At 32.0% G+C, this 16,029-nt stretch overlaps 1 protein-coding gene across 1 annotated transcript; it reads right to left on the reverse strand.

Moving 5' to 3' along the window:
- Window positions 1-8,073: 8,073 nt before the first annotated feature.
- Window positions 8,074-13,612, reverse strand: LOC130939335 (serine/threonine-protein kinase BSK2). The gene is made up of 10 exons (XM_057867470.1): window positions 13,175-13,612; window positions 12,758-12,987; window positions 11,708-11,843; window positions 11,210-11,343; window positions 10,904-11,009; window positions 10,439-10,524; window positions 9,708-9,896; window positions 9,451-9,612; window positions 8,709-8,822; window positions 8,074-8,583 (listed from the first exon to the last, which is right to left on the reverse strand). Exons 1-10 carry the CDS (start codon window positions 13,260-13,262, stop codon window positions 8,332-8,334), a joined length of 1,497 nt encoding a protein of 498 aa, XP_057723453.1. The 5' UTR covers window positions 13,263-13,612; the 3' UTR covers window positions 8,074-8,331.
- Window positions 13,613-16,029: the final 2,417 nt, after the last annotated feature.

The raw sequence follows: 16,029 nt of genomic DNA on the forward strand, positions 1-16,029 counted from the left end.
TGATGAATTCTTGCAAAAAATTTCTGGACCTTAATTTCTCGCTTAGTTCTCACTCTTTCCTATTTGAGTTTCAATTGTAATTGGGAAGCCATTCCTCTTTTGCCTGTGACTGTCCGATTTTGGACATTTGTATTTCTTTCCTTTATTTGAATGAAATGCATCTATTGCCTTGGAAAAAAAACAAATAATAACAATCTTGATGATGATGATGATAAATATTTCATGAAATAAATTCTATCTCAATGTTCTACTTTTAAGTGTTGCAGGACAAAAAAGAAAAGCTCATAACTCAGCACTATATTAACCATTCAATTACAGACCATATCAGCATTCGATGAGAAAAATCATTCATTTACCCGTTTGTGACTAACAAAAAAATATGCTATGCAATCATATCAATCCAAACAAAAAGGAATTTCCATTGATTGCGAATGGTCAAAGTATTTACAATAGCAACGGATATGAAAATTCAGAAGAGACAAGATCAATCAATTTGAAATCCTCAATCAATGCAAATAGTCACAGCACTAAGACTGCAATGGTATGAAGAATAAAAGTAGAAAGTATCCCTTTGATATAGCAAATTTGAAATTGAAAAAGGAAGATTCACTCTTTAAGATTAATTATCATTATATAGTTGACGATTCTCCAAAAATAAACTAAAAAAAAAGAAAGCAAACATACATTATTTATATTTCATTTTTTCTTTCATAAGAGCTTGTTTGAATAATCTTATTTTTATCTTTTCTATTCTGTTTCTTTATGTAAAAGTAAAAGGCTGAATTTGATTATGTGAGGAATTAAAGTAAAAGTCATGACAAAAAAATAAAAGAGATAGGTTTGAGAAAAGCCATAATATTTATTTCTCTGTAATAAAATTGTTGGTTGCTTAAACTAAAATTAGTTTTTCTTTTTTAAGTTGGGTTAGCACTTAAACGTTACTAAACTTAGTTTAGATTTAGTGGTGTTGCAGAAGTATGAGCTCAAGTGGAGTTCATATAGTCCCACTTTCTCTAAGTTGAGTAAGCACTTAAAAAAAGTTCTAAGCTAGGTTGAACTTAAGTGTTAAGAGTTTAATTTGAACTCCTGGAGTGGTGATTGTAATCAGGTTCGAAAATTCCATCGTAGTTTGTGATTGAGATTGAATGTAGGTCTCATTACATTGTGAAACCGAACCAGTATATATCAATGTATCATCTTCGTCCTTATTTCCTTTATTGAATTTTTTGGACGAGAAAAAAATCTCCTGAATTTTGATAATTTTGCAGTAACAACTTTTAAGTTACAATTTCTTTGTTTCCTTGATTTAATACCACTTCTCAAGGAATATGAAAACCATCAATTGATATTAGTGTTTAGACTTAAAGAATTAAGTTTAACAACTTGGAGTAAAAGATTTATGACAAACATTGTAGCATATATGCTAACTGAAGGAAAATCCAATAACATGTCAACTCTGAAAGGAAATAATGAGAATCTTTGTGCAGTCTATTGATTACAACCACTAGAAAATTATCATTAATGGTCATAACATTCCGACCAAAAAAAAAAACACTAAAGGAAAAGTGGTTTGCAAAGAAGACACTAAATGGACCGAGGAAGAAAAGAAGAAAATAGAGCTAAATGTCAAAGTCATTAACATGATGCACTACCCATAACTTTTAAAGAATTCAGAAAAGGTTTAAGATACAAAAGTGCCAAGGATATTTGGGATAAGTTACTGCTCATGTAACACCCAACCACACAAAGTCTTACGCTATAATCATAAATCAGAGGTGGCAAGATATTACGATGCCTAAAAACTATATATATATATATATATATATATATATATATATATATATAAGATTCAGAATAGATACACAGATAGTACTAGTCTCGACCTATGAAGAAAAGATCGACTAGACAATATTATAACTCAAAGTACACCAAAATACATCATGTTTTTTCATAATCAAAATCTCTAAGAGGCCAGGAATATATAAATACATATTAAAAAAAGTGGAGAATAAACATCTAAGTCCAAAACGAAATCCAAAAGACAAGTCTTCGCTTTTGCCAAAAGGAAACATGTACGCTCAGCGAGGTGCGACTTGCCATGTATCTAAAAATTAACAAATTTCACAACGGATGAGAACCCAAAGGTTCCTAGTAAGGTAATAGTTCTAAATAGAGACTATGTAAAACTACATGAATCTGCTGGGCAATCCTAGTCTTCAATTGCACAAGGTTCAAGCCTAGGGTCCTTTTTAATCCAAATAAGGTAAACATACTAAATCTCAGTTCTTTCCAACACTCTCATTATCACCAATTTCCAATATCATAGTAAACTAGTATTCAATAATCAATTTAGTAATAGCAAGCATAAGTAATAAGATTCAAATACATTCAAGAGCAATTACAACAAATATGGCAATTAGCAATTAGACAGAAATTTTCACATAGGCAAACAAAATACAATATGCACACTAAAACAATTTCACATAGATGCATATAATGCATGCCTATCCTACTGACCATAAGCTCACGTGTTGGTTAAATTGCCAAAACCCGACACATCTGATAGCTAACCCAAATATCGTCTCTCTTCTGTACATCCCCAGGAGGCATATAACCGAGAGAGTGTTCCCTACCACCTTCTCCTAGAGGCAGTCATCAGGGAGAATAAATTGTGGAAGAGTATCCTACCACCTTCCCCTATGAGATCGTGCCATACAGATCGAGTGATTAGTGCCCTACCACCTTGTAGACAGAGAGAAAATGTGCAGAATATATCGAGGGATGAGTAGCCTACCACCTTTCTCACATCCAACAAAACATAATCAACGAGAATGTGGGAAAATAAATTGAGGGATGAGTGCCCTACTACCTTCCCCACAAACACACCCGACAACATCCCTGAGATAGGCGTTACATTTTGCAGTCCCTATCTCAAAAATATCTCCTCCATAAGCGTTATGTATCGTCGTCCTCATGGGAGATCATTCATTCTTCTGGTCTCAAGTGAGCGTTACGTATCATCATCCTTACTAGACCGTAATGACTGTTTCATGTAAGCATTACGTATTGCCGTCCCCACTGAACCTCACGCACCATATTTCAAGTGAGCGTTACGTATCGCTATTCTCACGAGATTGTGCTCAACATCAAATCTCAATCACAATCACAACACAAGAGAGAGAATCTTTCATTCTCAACTTGTCTATCACAGCAAGCGAGAGAATCCTTCATCCTCAACTTACCTAATCTGTGAGTGGGACAACGTCACTGTCCTCACACCACACCATAACCACGAACAAGTGGGATAAGACTACCAACCTTGTCTGGAACAAATATCATATTACTACGTAAGCGGGATAACACCTAGACCTTGTCACACAAACGAGACAAACCTCCGCTCTTGCTCAAAACAAATATCCAATCAACACGTGATGAGCGGATATTTTATACGCTTTTTGAGGGTATTTTTATATAGATTTTAGCATGTTTTAATTAGTTTTTAATATAATTTTATTAGTTTTTAAGCAAAAATCTTATTTCTAGACTTTACTATGAGTTTGTGTATTTTTCTGTGATTTCAGGTATTTTCTGCCTGAAATTGAGGGAGCTGAGCAAAAATCTGATTTAGGCTGAAAAAGGACTGCTGATGCTGTTGGATTCTGACCTCCCTGTACTCGGAATGAATTTTTTGGAGCTACAGGAGTCCAATTGACGCGCTCTCAATTGGGTTGGAAAGTAGACATCCAGGGCTTTCCAGCAATATATAATAGTTCATACTTTACGTGAAGATAGATGATGTAAACTGGCGTTCAACGCCAGTTCCATGTTGTAGTCTGGCGTCCAGCGCCAAAAACAGGTTACAAGTTGGAGTTCAACACCAAAAACACGTTACAACCTGGCGTTCAACTCCAGAAACAGCCCAGACACGTGAGAAGCTTAAGTCTCAGCCCCAGCACACACCAAGTGGGCCCCAGAAGTAGATTTCTGCACCAATTATCTTAGTCTACTCATTTTCTGTAAACCTAGGTTACTAGTTTAGTATTTAAACAACTTTTAGAGACTTATTTTGTATCTCATGACATTTTTAGATCTGAATTTTATACTCTTTGACGGCATGAGTCTCTAAACTCCATTGTTGGGGGTGAGGAGCTCTGCAGCGTCTCGATGAATTAATGCAATTACTTCTGTTTTCCATTCAAACACGCTTGTTCTTATCTAAGATGTTCATTCGCGCTTAACTATGAAGAAGGTGATGATCCGTGACACTCATCACCTTCCTCAATCCATGAACGTGTGCCTGACAAACCACCTCCGTTCTACATCAGATTGAATGAGTATCTCTTAGATTCCTTAATCAGAATCTTCGTGGTATAAGCTGGAATTGATGGCGGCATTCATGAGAATCTGAAAAGTCTAAACCTTGTCTGTGGTATTCCGAGTAGGATTCTGGGATTGGATGACTGTGACGAGCTTCAAACTCGTGAGTGTTGGGCGTGATGACAAACGCAAAAGAATCAATGGACTCTATTCCGACATGATCGAGAACCAACAGCTGATTAGCCGTGCTGTGACAGAGCATTTGGACCATTTTCACTGAGAGGATGGGAAGTAGCCATTGACAACAGTGACACCCTACATATAGCTTGCCATGGAAGGAGTCTTGTGTGTGGAAAGAGGAATACAAGAGAAAAGCTTAAATGAGAAGGACAAAACATCTCCAAAACTCCAACATATTCTCCATTATTAAAGTAACAATTATTTATTTTATGCTCTTTTATTTTTCGTAATTCAAACTGATAATTATAATTGATATCCTGACTAAGAATAATAAAATAACCATAGCTTGCTTCAAACCAACAATTTCCGTGGGATCGACCCTTACTCACGTAAGGTATTACTTGGACGACCCAGTGCACTTACTGGTTAGTGGTACGAAATCATAAGAAATCTTGATTTTGATATTGGGATTAAAATTTTGTACACCAATACGCAAGCGATATAATACTCAGACCTTGCCATGCAAGTGGGACAAATCTCCATCCTTGCCAATCCAGCCATTCAGACCATAAATAGTCAACATCAATATCTTTTAACAATTTCATAAGTTTTTATACTCATTAACCCTTATTCCTTATCAATTTATCAAATTTAGATTCGTTAATCCCAATCTTTTATTAGTTACCAATTTTATTATTCTTTTTATTATATATATATATATATTAGTTTTACTTTTATTAATCATAACATATCTTTTTATTTATAATTATATGATATTTATTATATTATTTTTTCAATAAAAATTTAAAATATATCAAATATAAATTAATTAATAAATTATTTAAATATAAAATAAGTATAAATTTAATAAAATAAAATAAAAATATATATATAATTTTATATAATTATTTAATTATGACTAAATTTATCAATTCAACCAATCACCTAATAATTACATCAGTGACCCATTAATCCAATATACTGATCAGACTAATTACCGATACAGTTCTATTAACTAACGTATATATAAAAATAAAAAATATTATAATATTATAATTGGAATAAAAAGAACTAGATTAACATTTGTCTATTTCAAAATCAAAATATAGAGCTTTAACCGGTTAAAAAACTATCCCAATTTTTTTTATAAATTTAAATTCATGATTACAGTTAATTTCTCTGAAACTCTTTGTAAACCAAAGTCGCAAAGTCGCAAATATTCCTCCTTCCGGCAAAAATTAAAAAATCGAGAAGAACAATAACTTCGCATAAACCATGACAGTGAATGAAGATGAACCAACCTTTTGAAACCTATGTGGTCACTTTTATAACTTTGACGGCGAGAACCGTGAATAAGCAAGATCAAAAGTGGGCCATTTACTACTGCATTTAAATTGCTAATGAAATTGCATGTGCAGTAGCTGTTATGCCTATACATCTATATATATATACTGCGTGTAATTGTAAATTGTGAAAGAGTAATGTTAGCATAATAACTCAAAGTTATTTTATTGAATTTAATATTTATAATTTTATAAATATATGTAAATATTTATAATTATATATTTATTATATTTAAAATTATTTATTTATTTTAGTGGCAATTAAAAAGCATAAAATGGAAAAAATTGAACTACTTTAAACTGATTTTTATTGTCTTTTAAATATTTTTATAAGTAAATATGTATTTTCGACAAAAAAAAATATATATAAATAACAATCATCTACATGCAAAAAAAAAATCACTATTTAATAACTACCACATAAAAATGCATGTTTGATACTTTATAAAAGGTTTTATTATCCTACTATAAATGAATTTGATTATATATCTATTATAAGTTTGATTATTTTAATATAATTAATTTAACTATTCTAGTGTGATTAATTATAAGTTTGTACTATTTACTTACGTATTGTCTACATTTTTGTTCATCTATTCATTCACATTGGTCAAATAATGTGAGACTATTTACTTATAAATTTTTATTATTTATTTTCAAGGACTTTTTACTATTTTTTTTATGATGCACAGACGACATTGACACGAATACAGGATATGACACGATATAAAACATTCGGACATACAAATTTAAAATTCTTATAAGACAGGGGAATCCGGCGGCATATATATGTAAAATATAAAGTCTTTTTTAGATAAATTATAATGATATTTTAGTATTTTATTGATACTAAAATATAAATTAATTTTTAATTATTTTTCATGTCTTTTTTAATTATATAAAGTATTTAAAATATTTTTTGTTTTAATAATTAATAATATATATGATTTCTAAACTCATTTTAACAATATATGTTAAGAATAAGGTCGGATACGCTTACAACTGATAGTATTTAGGTGTGTTCAAGCGTGTTTGGAAAAGAATTTTTCTTTTTTTTTTACTAAAACACGGTTAAACACAAAATTAGACACGCGACGAGTATTACATCTAAAATGTGTTGGACATGTGGATATAGAAAATTAAAGAAGTGTCTGTGTTTCATATTATTTTTACATATAAAATCCTATACCCAATTTATTTGATGAGAATAAAATGTAAAGAAATATAGAAATATAAAATATGGAGTCTATAATTTTGATAATACTTAAAAAGTGTTAATTAAAATTAAAATACTATTTTTTTAAATATTTAAACACATTTTTTAATTCAAAAAATAAAAAAGATATCGTAATTAAATATGACGATTTTTTTTATTTCTCATAGTAATTTTCAATCCGACAAATTAAAAACTAATCAATTGCAGTACTAAACTTTATTTAAGAATTTGTCGTTGGTTAATGAGTTCGTCCATTTTAATATAACCATGATGATAACCACTGTAGCACACATTAATATAAAATCTTTAGCAATATCATCAAATATTAAAAATATTATTTTATATTTCTTGAAATAAATATGAGAATAATAGAATATATTATTTCCAAGTTGCTGTTTAAAAAAGTATATTAAATACTCTGTTTGAAGTTTCAATTTTGCGTTTCTGCTAACATTAATAACATTTTTCTCTTCAAAACATCACTTTTTAACAGGTATCTTCTTTTATCTCTTCTACCAATTCGCCGCGACAAGCTCACAACAACGGCCACAGCACACTACCTAAGCAATCCAACTTCAATAAGATGTCTACTGAACCCACTCACAATACAATAATGTATCACGCATTTCTAATTGGAAATTAAATAGTACTATTCAAACTTTAGCACTTATTAAGAAACTGGAGAAGAAAAGATTTAGATATGAATCTTATGGTTTAAAATTTTTGCACAACCTTATCATATATTATTAAAGTTTATATTTACTTAACCAATTTGAATTGACTTAATAATTAGTTCACTAATACATTTAAACAAATATTAGATGATTCAAATCACATCTTGTGCATTCAGTAATTCATTAGACAATGATAAACTTTTAAATAAAGCTTCAATCCACTAGATAAGGAGATACCATTGGGAACTGAAAAAAAAAATCATGTTTACTTTCTTTGAAAATGAAAAAAAAAAAGTGCTAGACACCATCAGGTTATGTAAAAGAAATATGTTTTCAACAAGACTTAACAACCAAAAGAACTTATTTTGATATGGAGAAAATTCATGCTACAGGATTCATTTGTATTGGAAAATCTATACTCTAACATCCCTTGATAAAATCTTATAAAGGAATTCGTTTTCTTGGCCAACCTAAATTAGCACCCTACATATTCTCTATTCTACCAAAGTACAAATTACATCAAAACATCACTTTTGTCTGTCTTTCTGGTGATGCCACTCTTCTAGTTTAGTGAGCAAAGAACAGCAAAATTAGCATTTTACTAGCCACGCCAACTGTTAGACCTCTTGGCTTCAAAGGCTGCTCCATCATTAAGCATGTCCTGAGCATCTGTGTCCATTCCCAGCTTCGAGAGAGCCAGAGCCTGCAGGTAGAACGCAGTTGGCCAATCACATATGCATACCTGCGCCTGCATGGCGTCGCGTAACGCAAGTTCCGCCTGATCGTTCATTAAGTAGGAGAAGGATCTCCTTGCAAACACGGTTGCAGAAGGAACCGACATCATAACCACCAACTGTCCAGGGGGAGAAAAAGAAATGCCGATCATGAATTAAGTCTATACCCAACGTTAGGATATTAACTCAACAGTCTCGAACTTATAAGCATAAGATTATAAGAGGTGACAAAGTGCATGAGTACCTTAGAATAATACTCAATTGCATTTTTGAAGTCCTTGTCTCTAAATGCAATATCCCCAAACTTTTTTGTGTTCAATATATCTTGCACTTGTTGTGTCCACTCTTGGAAAGAAAGCTGCAACAATATTCTCGGTTAATAGGCAAGAGAAACCACAAAAGAAGTTGGCAGAACAAAAACTTGTCAAGTCAGATATACAATTATAGTCTTGTGAGAAATTACCAAAAACATCCTTTAGCAGACCTTCCTAAACATCCTTCCAAATACTAAATGAAAGAACAATCGATTGCTTTGTTAGATTCCCATACATTTAGGCATATCTATTTTCTTTTTTATTTGATCCTTCAAATCCCTTTTATCTATTACTGTTGCTTTTGATAAATCCTTTAATCAGAATCGATATATCTAAATACCAATTATATTCAGATACATTGATCCAAACTTAAATCAGGGACAGTGCATACTGCATTCTCTAGCACTGCAACTACGGCATAAGTTAAGGAATAAACCAACTTGAATGTGTAAGGGTAATAAGTAATGAGAAAACCACAAACAGAAAACAACTTGAATGTCAATGAATAGTAAAAGTAATAATATTCATCATGGCACCTGTTACCATAAAAATACTTGAGAGAAATGAACCAACCTCATCTATTTGAATCCATATATCCCAATGAGAATATAGATTTTGCAGAATGTACTAATTAAACTAGCATAGTAGGGTAAAGTTGGCGATCTGACACACCTCATTTTCTGCACCTTCTTCGTCTTTATAACCAGTTTTTAACAATATATCATGCACCGCAGTAAGATCCATTCTCGCACACGCCTTTCCGAGGGGAGAAAGTATGGTCAGAAGCACCGGTGTATTATTCACTGTAAGGCCCATTAACACATGTGATGCTACCTGTAAAAAGAGAGGGCCATCAAGAAAAGGAGAAATAGAAGAGCATGTGAAATTCAAGGTTGAAATCAAATGCAAAAGCGAAATCTGATGAAAACCTCTTTCTGCTTCTGAAGGGGTGTAACTGCAGTAAGAAGAAAATTGATATCGGGTCGTTCTCTAGCCTCAAACTGAAGACACTTCGAAGCAAGCTCAACCAACTTTGTAGCATCATCATTTGCATATTGCCCTTCGAGGGACGAGTCCATCAACATCAATACATTTTTCCCTCTAATTAGGTCTAGTGCCTGAAGAACAATATATTGCATATTCAACATCGTGTGATTAACTAATAACTATGCAGCATTCATAGGCATCTGTATATCATGTCAATATGTCATCAACAGGTTACAGATAAGACCATTCAATTTTTATGCAAAGTGATATTATAACCATTGATACCTATAGTTGTGTTTGGTAAGTGTTTCAGGACTTAATACAAATACCGAGAGGGATACTCATAAATATTGTGTTTTTGTTTCAATCCCCAGCAAGGAGACATTTTGTTCATGTTTGCATTGGTCTCTTTCTTGAAACAAGTTTGTGTCTCCCAGTATTGTTTTATATCTGTCCTGGGACAGTTACCAAAGGAGGCCTATAGATCCTACAACTTATTAGAAGGCGCCCAAAAAAAGGAGGGAAATATACCGTGCTCGGCATACTTGAAAAAACAGAAAATAAAATAATGCACCTTACATGTCTATAGTGTGTACATATCAGTATAGTTTCCAAATGAATTTCGATAAAAGGCGAAAACTCTGTTAAGGGTTTCAGAATAATGGCAACATACATGGCTCGGAGGAATATGCTTGCCGCTCAATAGATCCAGAAGAACAGTTCCATAACTGTAAATCACACTCTCAGGGATTATCCTACCTGCATATTTGTGCAGTAGTGAGCACACCTTGTCAATAATAATAGTAAAACTCATGATCAAAGAGTGTACACAATCCATGGAAGCGAAGGCAGAGCAAAATTTCCGAAGTATTCAGCAAATATATCTCGAATCTAAACGCCGACAGGGTAAGTGAAAAAAAATACAAAGATTCCTATTTCCTATAATAATAATAGCTAAGTGTGAATCCAAGTTGCGCCTCACTATTCAGTAATATATATGTACATAAGTCGCCCATTTCATCAAATGTACATAACGCACATCCACCGTTGATGTTGAAAATTGCATAAGCAGCATAAAACAAAGTATTCAATAAACAACAGTCATCCAGAAAAAAATATATGTAACAAAGTATGATACCTGTTCGCAAAAATTCAGGTGGGGTATATGCTAAGTTAGTACTGTAGCTTTTTCCATCTCGACTATTTTTCATAAGCCCAAAACTAGATAAACGGGGATCACCATCCTGACATAAGTGAAAAATTAGTAACGAGTACATCTACCAATGAAAACAATGACTTGTGTGTAGCACTTATAAATTTTTTCATGTACAAGCATATGATCATAATGGCAATTAGGAAATGCATTTGAGTGGATTATATTCTGCAACACAGTATGGTGAGAAAATATACATCACAAATGACTTAGTTGAGTTCATAATCATACCTCATCGAAGAGAATCCTATAGGCATTCAGATCATGATATATTTTCCGGTTTTCGTTGCTACAATGATCCAATGCCTGAGCAACATGGTATGCAACTCTAACACGCATTTCCCATGGTAACGGTTGCTTATCCCCTACAACATAGAATAACAGAATCCATCAATACAAAATAATGCAATAAAAAACACCATTGAAAAGTGAAATAGAATGCGGTTTTTTGCTACTTGTTAATCACGAATTGCTTCTTCTTTGGTTATGAGTTTCCTTTCAGGTCTTATGTGTCTTTCAATTAGAAAGTCTTTCTGTAAGGATAATAAAAAGAAGAATGTTGAACCTTTCAAGAAAGTAAAAGATCATTGTTTCATATTTATATGTATTTTGAAAGGGTAAAGAGTGCTAGACTCGTTGAGGATTCGCAATGCAGTTGTCAAGTAACAGAACAGAGAAGCTATATAATGTTTGAAAAAAAAAACTGAAGGAGAGGATATGATGCAATACAATGAAAGAGATGCTTTGACAAAGTATCATTTGGCATAAACTCGGCTACCAAGAGCCGCTCATCTCCTTCGGCGCAACAGCCAATTAGATTCACCAGTCTCTTGTGCCTCACTTTCCCAACTCCAGCAGCCTCTACCTGACCAATCAAAACCATTAGTAAATACTCTTGCATTTCTAGACAAACGGTCCTTGTCGTTCGTCTCCAAATAACGGCCAATATGGACAAAGAGGTACATTAGTAAATCAATGTATCTACCATTTTGTCCAAACTGACAATTATTTTGAAAGGGAGGACTCATTCACATCCCCCAAAAACCAAAATAATGCCCTCTTGATTTCAAAGTATCAGTCCAATTAGAGAAAGTTGCATACTAGAAACAAAAATCAATGTGTTTCCTCCATGTACAGTTAGTTAGTTAGCTAGTTAAGAAAACACTTACGGGTTTTAGAATAAGAAACAACACGAGAGAGGAAATATCATTATTATTAGGTGAAAACTCAAATGCAGTCGACTTAACGTGAAGTTGGCAAATAAGAGTCGTTAGATGATTTGACTAAATTTTCATCTAGCAGCTCTCACCTATCAACTTCACGTGAAGTCGACTACACCTGAGTTTTTACCTTATTATTATTATTATGATTTATTTATTTTATTTTCAGAAACAGAAGAGTAAAGTAAATGTGGTCTCTTATCATTTGCTGGAAGGACAAAGCGCTCCTCCACAATTTGAAAATCCTTATTCGGTCTCTAACCATGCAAATAACTGTCTAAGCAACTTCTGTTACTGGTCTAAATGCCCCTAACACTTCAACCGGTTACTTCAATGCTTTGGGACCGATTAGGGATTTTTGAATGGTGGAAAGGCGCTTTATACTCCTTCAGACAAATAGTCAGCACCAGAAAGGACATTTCCTCCAAAGAGATAAGAAATCCAAAATGCCTAAAATGGAATCCAAATCAAATACTTAAGGGCGTCCATTTCTCAGTGATTAACCTGAGGGACAAAATGGGTATTTTGCAATTTTGTTTTGTTGGTTCTCGGTTCTCACCATGAACTGCTGAGCATCAGGCCAAGAAAGTTTGGAGAAACGCTTAACAGCAACGAAGCGATTGTTCTCAAGCTTCCCTTTGTACACAACGTTCGGAGCTTTCTCTCCACTCTCTGAAACTATGTTCTTTGCGTTGAACTCATTTGTCGCCCTTCTCAGTTCACTTAAACTATACTCTTTGAATGCCGGAACCTCACTCTCTCCACCATCATCACCACCAACCCCATCACCTTCAAAAAATAGAACCAAATAAACAACATTAATAAGAAAAAAAACTTTATTTTTCAAAAAAAAAAAAGAAAATAAAACGATTTAATGAAGTGATTGACAAATAAATGTGAGGATAACAGAGCAAAGAGAAACAAAGAAATAAAAATAAAAATTGGTAGTGAACATTGTTGAATGGGAAAAGGGTACCTGGATCGGGCTTGTTGGGGTCTGGTAAGTCAGTGGGAGGGTCTTCAGGAGATTGAAGATGAGCGGTTTTTGAATGTAAACACCCCATTCTGTTGTTATTATTATGATCAATATGAGAATGTGGTGGTGCTGTCGGTGTCTACATAGAAACAAGTTAGAAAGTGCTTTTGCTTGAAGTAGCACACACACACAGCACTTGATTCTGATGAAGATGAAGAAGAAGAGTGAAAGATTCTTGATGATGATGATGATGATGATGATGCAAGTGAGTGACTCAGTCTTACTACTGCTGCTGCTGTTGGTGTTGGTTGTTGCAGCGGCGGAAACACACAAAAGAGGGAAAGAGTTCTTGTAAGAGAGAGAGAGAGAGGAGGGAAAAGGCCAAAACCCAAAAAGGGAGTGGGGGAGTTAGTAAATGATTAAATGAATGAATGTGAATCTATCTGTGTGAAATGGAAGAGAGAGAGAGAAGCATGATAAGCAATGAAGGAAGCAGAGAAGAGTCACATGACATGGTCACTTCATAATCTTCATGTAGCACGTGCTGCCCCCTGTTACGACTTGCTCCCATTTTTCTTTCCAATGCCACTTTCTTCTTTCTCCTTTCCTTTTTCTTTCAGTAAATTATTTTAACCATCAAATTTAAGAATGCTAATAAATTTATCTGTTAAAGAATAAAATTAATTTTATATTCATAAAAATCATTTTTATGTAATAAAAATATGTAAAAGTTAGTTTTATTTATATGTAAATTTATTAAAATTCTAGATTTTCAAGATTAAAAATAATAATTTTTTGTCTTTCAAAAATACAAAGTTAATTTTATTTATTTATGGATAAATTTATTAATATTTTAAATTTTTAATATTATTACATGTGAATTAATCTGTTTTTTCGTATTATAATTGGAATCTATTTTAACTTCTCTTATTTATCTAATATTTATAAAGAAATTTGAATATTTTGATATCAAATTTACCTTTCTTATCCCCCAATAGGTAATAACCCACCAATCACCATCACAATTCACAATGCAGATAATAACTCCATATAATAATAACTATCCATAAATAGAAATTTTCGCAAAAATAATGATTATAGAAATAAATTAATGTTACTTTAAGTCTAACTTGTATTATATGCGCATTTAACTAAAATTCAAATTAAGTAATTCAACTAGTGGTCTATCAAATGAACTAATGATTATCGGTTTAATAATTTTGATTATTATTTATTTATGTTTAATATATTAACCTTTTATTATACAAAATGTGTAAAAGTGATAAAATGACAAAAAAAAATAACATCCCAAAAATTAATTAAATGACCAAATACAATTATAAAATTAAACAAATTACTTTAAAATTTTGATAATTAAAATGAAGCACACTTACATTCCATTCACAAATTTATAGAATTTTTCCCATTCTTATTATTGTCATTGTTTTTGTTGTTTTCAATTTGGGGGAATTAGCTTGGGAAATAGAACCGTGAGAACTTGGATTGGAACAAACCCATTGCACGACAAATCACATCTCAAAATCAAGAACATCATTACACAGTTTCTTTTTTTTTTTCAATGGTGAGAATTGATTCGCTCAGCACAATAGCAGTTCCATGTTTCAAGGGCCTTGTGTCCCCTTTTAGTTTCTGCTCACGTTTCAATTTTCAAGTGTAAGATTGTGCAATCCAGTCACAAATGAGGGTGATGCAAAAGTCATTGTGCTTTTGCTTTCTCTCTTGTAATATCAACTTCAACCACAATCATTTTTGAAGACTAGTGCTGGAAAGTTGGTTATGTTAACAATCTTTTTTTTGGCAGGTTTTTTAACTGGCCGAACAAATAAGGGATTTTGATGTACCATGGACCATGGGGATTTTTTTTTCCTATTGTAAAATAAATAAAAAAAACATATTCTTCAAAAACATTATTATAACTTTAATTTCTTATTTCTTATATCTAACTTTAATTTCTGATATCCAGGCGAACTTTATAGGCTTCGCAACCGTCTCTATGTACTTTTAATTTGAAAAAAAATATATACTATAATCAAAGCTCTTAATCTTAAAAAATCCTAGTTTAATTTAATTGGGATAAAAAAATTGAGAAGTTAAATATAAACAAACAATAAGTATGACTTTTTTATTATCGATTATGGTAATTATTATTATGATCTCTAAGAAGTACACAGAAATAAATCGTATTTAAAAATATTTTAATTTTTTGTATTTTTATATTAATTTTTTAAAAATACGTACTCTTGACAATTCATAGAAAAAAATAAAATGAAATTCTACGCATACAAGCAATAATAATGTAGTAGAAATGGTGCTTCTCTACACGTAAAAAATAAGAATTTGAAATTTGTTGGGAGAGTGTTCATAAAATTTGTCGAGAATACAGCGAACTTATCCTAAAAAAAAATTGAATCTCAAAAATTGAAGTTTTAATAATTTTTTTGAGAAATAATTTTTTTATTTTATAATAAAAGAAATCATATACCATGGACCATGGACCATAATATAAATTTAGAGAAAATTATGAAGTGTACTTTTTCTGTTTTTGTTTAAGATGTCAATTTTTTTTCATATTAGTGAAACCCCGTTAATTATGTATCATATGCAGTAATTAAATATATTAGAAAAAAATTGAAAAAATGATTAAACACAAAAAAAGAAATGAAGAAAGGGTTGCAGTGGTCATACAATACCAAGTTCTTGTAAATATCGAAGATAAATTTTGAGAGACTCAAGTGGTTGTTAAATCACAATTTCTAATTTTTTAATTCCATATTTTAGATATAAAAAAAGTCAGTAATAATTAGGGATATCAATATAGATTATCCACCGTGTCT

This window comes from Arachis stenosperma, chromosome 1 (genome assembly GCF_014773155.1).
Source record: "Arachis stenosperma cultivar V10309 chromosome 1, arast.V10309.gnm1.PFL2, whole genome shotgun sequence".
NCBI classification, from domain to species: Eukaryota; Viridiplantae; Streptophyta; class Magnoliopsida; order Fabales; family Fabaceae; genus Arachis; species Arachis stenosperma.

Coding starts and splice junctions, on each gene's coding strand:
- LOC130939335 (XM_057867470.1), bottom strand. CDS start 13,262: ATGGGGTGTTTACATTCAAAAACCGCTCATCTTCAATCTCCTGAAGAC. Junction 11,010..11,209: donor ATAGGATTCTCTTCGATGAG/GTATGATTATGA, acceptor CACTTATGTCAG/GATGGTGATCCCCGTTTATC. Junction 9,613..9,707: donor CCCTTCAGAAGCAGAAAGAG/GTTTTCATCAGA, acceptor CTCTTTTTACAG/GTAGCATCACATGTGTTAAT.